The sequence below is a fragment of the Oncorhynchus clarkii genome, chromosome 3 (assembly GCF_045791955.1).
Source record: "Oncorhynchus clarkii lewisi isolate Uvic-CL-2024 chromosome 3, UVic_Ocla_1.0, whole genome shotgun sequence".
Lineage (NCBI taxonomy): Eukaryota > Metazoa > Chordata > Actinopteri > Salmoniformes > Salmonidae > Oncorhynchus > Oncorhynchus clarkii.
This window is the reverse complement of record NC_092149.1, coordinates 88044541-88051993: the sequence shown is the minus strand read 5'-3', so window position 1 is coordinate 88051993 and position 7453 is coordinate 88044541. Positions and strand designations below refer to the sequence as shown.

Sequence of the window (7453 nt, the reverse complement as noted above, 5' to 3'; positions counted from 1 at the left end):
AGGGATGGAGGGAGGTAGGTAGGGAAGGAGGGAGGTAGGGAAGTAGGTAGGGAGGGAGGGAGGGAGGTAGGTAGGTAGGGAGGGAGGGAGGGAGGGAGGGAGGGAGGGGGAGGGAGGGAGGGAGGGAGGGAGGGAGGGAGGGAGGGAGGGATGTAGGTAGGGAGGGAGGGAGGTAGGGAAGTAGGGAGGGATGGAGGGAGGTAGGTAGGGAGGGATGGAGGGAGGTAGGTAGGGAGGGAGGTAGGGAAGTAGGTAGGGAGGGAGGTAGGTAGGGAGGGAGAGATGGAGGGAAGTAGGGAGGGATGGAGGGAGGGATGGATGGAAGGAGGTAGGTAGGGAGGGAGGGATGGAGGGAAGTAGGGAGGGATGGAGGGAGGTAGGGAGGGAGGTAGGTAGGTAGGGATGGAGGGAGGTAAGTAGGTAGGTAGGTAGGGAGGGAGGGAGGGAGGGAAGTAGGGAGGGATGGATGGATGGAGGGAGGTAGGTAGGGAGGGAGGGAGGGATGGATGGAGGGATGGAGCGAGGGAGGGTGGGAGGGAGGGAGGTAGGAAGGTAGGGAGGGAGGGATGGAGGGAAGTAGGGAGGGATGGATGCAGGGAGGGATGGAGGAGGGAGGGAGGGAGGGAGGGAGGGAGGGAGGGAGGGAGGGAGGGAGGGAGGGAGGGATGGATGCAGGGAGGGATGGAGGAGGGAGGGAGGGAGGGAGGGAGGGAGGGAGGGAGGGAGGTAGGTAGGTATGTAGGTAGGGAGGTAGGTAGGTAGGTAGGTAGGGAAGTAGGGAGGGGGAGGTAGGGAGGGAGGGAGGGAGACAGAGGGAAGGAGGGAGAGAGAGAGATATAAAAAGCTAATATGAGTAACATTACATCAGGAACCCAGCTGCTCCCTCCCTCCCTCCCTGCCTCCATCCATCCCCCTCCCTCTCTCTCTCTCTCTCTCTCTCCCTCCCTGCCTCCATCCATCAGTCCCTCTCTCTCTCCCTCTCCCTCCCTCCCTGCCTCCATCCATCCATCCCCCTCCCTCCCTGCCTCCATCCCTCCCTCCTTGCCTGCCTCCCTGCCTCCTTTCTCAGAAAAGGCTATTTAAGTCAATTAAGCAGAAATCAGTCAGAAAATGAATGATCCAGCCTTCTAATCTCATCAGGACCGCACGCTGATCAAGAGGGCAGATTATCACACTAAAATTACAGTTAAAAAACAAATCCCCCTCCAACCATGGTCACCCTACATACCCTCTCTGTCAGCTTCCCAAATGGCTCACTATTCCCTATATAGTGCACTAATTTAGACAAGAGCACTATGGAACCCTATTCACTATATAGTGTACTACTTTAGACAAGAGCCTATAGGGCAGTAGACTGGCACATGAGGCAAGTCAAAATTAGTGCATTCTATAGGGAATAGGGTTCCATAGGGCTCTTGTCTAAAGTAGTGCACTATACATAGGGAATAGGGTTCCATAGGGCTCTTGTCTAAAGTAGTGCACTATATATAGGGAATAGGGTTCCATAGGGCTCTTGTCTAAAGTAGTGCACTATATATAGGGAATAGGGTTCCATAGGGCTCTTGTCTAAAGTAGTGCACTATATAGGGGGTAGGGAGCCATTTGAGACACGTCACTCTACCCTTTCTGTCAGGCCAAGGTCAACCGAGGAGGCGACTGCTCCTCACAAATCAATATAGATACACAAGCAGCCTTCAATTATATCTCAAGTGTTGTTGGTTTTATGTACCAATCAAAGTAATAATGTCCTTTCCCCAAAACCCTCTAACAACCGACGCCTTTCATGCATCCCAAATGGCACCCTAATTCCCATATAGCCCATACGGACCCTGGTCAACACTAGTGCACTATATAGGGAATAGGGTGCCACATTTGGGACGAAGAGGGAACTGAACTCTCTCAAAGGGCCACAGTACATATCCGCAGCTTGAAAACCCGTGGAACAAAATTACCATTCGGCATCTCCTAGCAACAAAGGAAGCCATTCACACAGCCACTCACAACACAGCTGCTGTTCTTTTCAGAATTACACTTCAAGTCTACTGTTCAGAGTGAATGAATCAGCTCCAAGTGAATCAGCTCCAAGGTATTGTTCCCTTTTCTACTGTTCAGAGTGAATGAATCAGCTCTAAGTGAATCAGCTCCAAGTGAATCAGCTCCAAGTGAATCAGCTCCAAGTGAATCAGCTCCAAGGTGTTGTTCCCTTTTCTACTGTTCAGAGTGAATGAATCAGCTCCAAGTGAATCAGCTCCAAGTGAATCAGCTCCAAGTGAATCAGCTCCAAGTGAATCAGCTCCAAGTGAATCAGCTCCAAGGTATTGTTCCCTTTTCTACTGTTCAGAGTGAATGAATCAGCTCCAAGTGAATCAGCTCCAAGTGAATCAGCTCCAAGTGAATCAGCTCCAAGGTGTTGTTCCCTTTTCTACTGTTCGGAGTGAATGAATCAGCTCCAAGGTATTGTTCCCTTTTCTACTGTTCAGAGTGAATGAATCAGCTCCAAGTGAATCAGCTCCAAGTGAATCAGCTCCAAGTGAATCAGCTCCAAGTGAATCAGCTCCAAGGTATTGTTCCCTTTTCTACTGTTCGGAGTGAATGAATCAGCTCCAAGGTATTGTTCCCTTTTCTACTGTTCAGAGTGAATGAATCAGCTCCAAGTGAATCAGCTCCAAGTGAATCAGCTCCCAGGTATTGTTCCCTTTTCTACTGTTCAGAGTGAATGAATCAGCTCCAAGGTATTGTTCCCTTTTCTACTGTTCAGAGTGAATGAATCAGCTCCAAGTGAATCAGCTCCAAGTGAATCAGTTCCAAGTGAATCAGTTCCAAGTGAATCAGTTCCAAGTGAATCAGCTCCAAGTGAATCAGCTCCATTGCTACAGTTTCCTTTTGTATCTCCAGAAACATATTGTATCTGTCCTCAGAGCATGTGCAGACCAGCTGGCTGAAGTGTTTACGGATATATTCAATCTCTCCCAGTCTGTTGTCTCCACCTGCTTCGAGATGTCCACCATTAGTGATAATGGCGCCAGAGGGGATGGCTGACGTTTTAAGGGCTCCTAACCAACTGCGTTATGTCGTTTGTCTCTTCGCATTGTTTGTAACTTGTTATGTACATAATGTTGCTGCAACCCGTCTCTTATGACCGAAAAGAGATTCTGAACATCAGAACAGCGATTATTGACAAGATATTCTACTTCCCCGAGACCAGGCCCAAGACGGAAACACAGGGTGAGGAGGTCGGGGGTGCCTTGTGAGAATTCATCTGCAAGTTTGTAACCCGCTTCTACCATTCGTCCTATTGGCCAACGTGCCAATCACTGGAGAATAAACTGGATGATTTACGAATTAAACTATCGTACCAACGGGACATTAAAAACTGTAATATCTTATGTTTCACCGAGTCGCGGCTGAACGACGACACGGATACTCACTGTGTGTTGGTTATGAGTCACAATGCTACTCACTGTGTGTTGGTTATGAGTCACAGTGATACTCACTGTGTGTTGGTTATGAGTCACAATGCTACTCACTGTGTGTTGGTTATGAGTCACAATGCTACTCACTGTGTGTTGGTTATGAGTCACAGTGATACTCACCTTGTGTTGGTTATGAGTCACAGTGATACTCACTTTGTGTTGGTTATGAGTCACAGTGCTACTCACTTTGTGTTGGTTATGAGTCACAGTGCTACTCACTTTGTGTTGGTTATGAGTCACAGTGATACTCACTTTGTGTTGGTTATGAGTCACAGTGATACTCACTTTGTGTTGGTTATGAGTCACAGTGATACTCACTTTGTGTTGGTTATGAGTCACAATGATACTCACCTTGTGTTGGTTATGAGTCACAGTGCTACTCACTTTGTGTTGGTTATGAGTCACAGTGATACTCACCTTGTGTTGGTTATGAGTCACAGTGCTACTCACTTTGTGTTGGTTATAAGTCACAATGCTACTCACTTTGTGTTGGTTATGAGTCGCAGTGCTACTCACTTTGTGTTGGTTATGAGTCACAATGCTACTCACTTTGTGTTGGTTATGAGTCACAGTGATACTCACTTTGTGTTGGTTATGAGTCACAATGCTACTCACCTTGTGTTGGTTATGAGTCACAGTGATACTCACTTTGTGTTGGTTATGAGTCACAATGCTACTCACTTTGTGTTGGTTATGAGTCACAGTGATACTCACTTTGTGTTGGTTATGAGTCACAATGCTACTCACTTTGTGTTGGTTATGAGTCACAGTGATACTCACTTTGTGTTGGTTATGAGTCACAATGCTACTCACTTTGTGTTGGTTATGAGTCACAGTGATACTCACTTTGTGTTGGTTATGAGTCACAATGATACTCACTTTGTGTTGGTTATGAGTCACAGTGCTACTCAATTTGTGTTGGTTATGAGTCACAGTGATACTCACTTTGTGTTGGTTATGAGTCACAGTGATACTCACTTTGTGTTGGTTATGAGTCACAGTGATACTCACTTTGTGTTGGTTATGAGTCACAATGATACTCACTTTGTGTTGGTTATGAGTCACAATGCTACTCACCTTGTGTTGGTTATGAGTCACAATGCTACTCACCTTGTGTTGGTTGTACTCAGGTCCTCTTTGTCTGGTCTCTATCTCTTCATAGACTGGCGCTGGTCCCTCTCTGCAGACCTGCTGGTACTCTCTCCTCAGCTGCTGGATACGATCCACACTACTGTAGCAGACAGAGAGCAGGGTTAGGGGTTAGAGTTGGAGCCGTTGGGGCGGTATGCAAACTGAAGTGGTTCTAGGGTGTCAGGTAGGGTGGAGGTCATATGGTCTCCTTGACTAGTCTCTCAAAGCACTTCATGATGACAGAAGTGAGTGCTACGGGGCGGTAGTCATTTAGTTCAGTTCTGTTTGCCTTCCTGGGTACAGGAACAATGGTGACCATCTTGAAGCATGTGTGGACAGCAAACTGGGATAGGAAGCGATATAATATGTCTGTAAACACATATTTTTGTAGTCTGTGATTTCCTGTTGACCCTGCCACATACGTCTCGTGTCTGAGCCATTGACTCCACTTTGTCCCTGTACAGGCATTTTGCTTGTTTGATTGCCTTGCGGAGGGAATAATAACTACACTGTTTCTATTCAGCCATATTCCCAGACCTCTTTCCATGGTTAAATGAAGTGGTTCACACTTTCAGTTTTGTGTGAATGCCGCCATCTGTCCACGGTTTCTGGTTAGGGTAGGTTTTAATTGTCACAGTGGGTACAACATCTCCTAAACACTTCCTAATAAACTCACTCACAGAGTCAGCGTATAGATCAATATTATTCTCTGAGACTGATCGGAACGTATCCCAGTCCTCGTGATCAAAACAATCTTGAAGCGTGGATTCCGATTGGTCAGACCAGCGTTGAATAGTTCTAGTCACTGGTACATCACGTTTGAGTTTCTGCCTATTAGACGGTAGGAGCTTGATGGCGTCGTGGTCGGATTTGCCGAAGGGAGGGCGGGGGAGGGTTTTGTATGCATCACGGAAGTTAGAGTAGCAGTGATCGAGTGTATTACCCCCGCGAGTACTACAATCAATATTCTGATAGAATTTAGGTTGCCTTGTTATCAAATTTGCTTTGTTAAAATCCCCAGCTACAATAAATGCAGCCTCCCACAAATGCATGTTTTCCAGAGTCCAGTGAAGTTCCTTGTAGGTCCTTGTAGGTCCTTGTAGTTCCTTGAGGGTCGTCGTGGTGTCTGCTTGAGGGGGAACGTACACAGCTGTGATGATAACTGACGAGAATTCCCTTGGTAGGTAAAATGACTGGAATTTGATTGTAAGCAATTCTAGGTCGGGTGAGCAGAAGGACTTGAGTTCCTGTGTGTTGTTATGATTACACCATGAGTCGTTAATCATGAAGCATACACCCCCGCCCTTCTTCTTCCCAGAGAGGTGTTTATCTCTGTCGGCGCGATTCATGGAGAAGCCCGGTGGCTGAACCGATTCTGACAACATATCCTGAGTGAGTCATGTTTCTGTGAAACAGAGGATGTTACAATCTCTGATGCCTCTCTGGGAAGGCAACCCTTGCTCGAATTTTGGCCATCCTTGTTGTCAAATGACTGGCCATTGGCGAGTAGTATACTCGGGACCGGAGGGCGATGGGCACATGTACGGAGCGCGTCTGCCCCTTCTGCGGCGCCGTTGTTTTGGGGCGGCTTCTGGGATCCGATCCATTGTCCTGGGTGGTGGTCCAAACAGAGGATCCACTTCGGGAAAGTCGTATTCCTGGTCGTAATGTTGGTAAGTTGACGTTGCTCTTATATTCAATAGTTCCTCCCGGCTGTATGTAATAAGACTTAAGATTTCCTGGGGTAACAATGTAAGAAATAATACATTAAACACCTAAATACTGCATAGTTTCCTAATTACGTGAGGCGAGGCGACCGTCTCTGTCGGCGCCATCTTGTGTTAAGTGTTGCAGAACTATTTGTTGTTTGTATTCACTCTGGGCCTCTCGTTGGGAATGTCCCACTGCTTGGTGGGAATCCGCTGTCTTCGGCTTCCACGGCTTGTGACGTAAGCTGGCGACCTGCGTGATCAAGGAAGCCTCCTCAATCAAACAACTACAGCATTGGAACTCTGAGTGATCCGGTTTGTCCCCAAACAAAGTGTAGTAGATACAGTGGTGCAAAAAAGTATTTAGTCAGTCACCAATTGTGCAAGTTCTCCCACTTAAAAAGATGAGGCCTGTAATTTTCATCATAGGTACACTTCAACTATAACAGACAAAATGAGAAGAAAAAAAAATCCAGAAAATCACATTGTAAATTAATGAATTTATTTGCAAATTATGGTGATACCTGACATGATGACTCCTTGTTGTCCCCAGTCCACCTGGCCGTGCTGCTGCTCCAGTTTCAACTGTTCTGCCTTATTATTATTGGACCATGCTGGTCATTTATGAACATTTGAACATCTTGGCCATGTTCTGTTATAATCTCCACCCGGCACAGCCAGAAGAGGACTGGCCACCCCACATAGCCTGGTTCCTCTCTAGGTTTCTTCCTTGGTTTTGGCCTTTCTAGAGAGTTTTTCCTAGCCACCGTGCTTCTACACCTGCATTGCTTGCTGTTTGGGGTTTTAGGCTGGGTTTCTGTACAGCACTTTGAGATATCAGCTGATGTACGATGGGCTTTATAAATACATTTGATTTGATTTTGATGGCTAGCAGCTTAGCGAACCTGTGAAGCAGGCTTCAACCTGTCTGTTAATACCTGGACACTACAAGGTGTCGAAAGCGTTCCACATGGAAGCTGGCCTATTTGAGTCCAATGCTTCCCACAGTGGTGTCAAATTGTCTGGATGTCCTGTGGGTGGTGGACCGTTCTTGATCCACAAAGGAAACTGTTGAGCGTGAAAAAAACCCAGCAGCGTTGCAGTTCTTGCCACAAACCGGTGCACCTGGTACCTACTACC

At 47.0% G+C, this 7453-nt stretch overlaps 1 protein-coding gene across 1 annotated transcript in view; it reads right to left on the bottom strand.

The window, feature by feature from the left end:
- Positions 1–4362: 4362 nt before the first annotated feature.
- Positions 4363–7453, bottom strand: part of LOC139386328 (partitioning defective 3 homolog B-like) — a 406750-nt gene continuing 403659 nt past the window's right edge. Inside the window, exons 22-23 of the mRNA XM_071131853.1 lie at positions 4584–4704; positions 4363–4377 (exon numbers count right to left, since the gene is read on the bottom strand). Coding sequence (XP_070987954.1) covers positions 4363–4377; positions 4584–4704 — 136 coding nt within the window. The remainder of the gene's footprint in view (positions 4378–4583; positions 4705–7453) is intronic.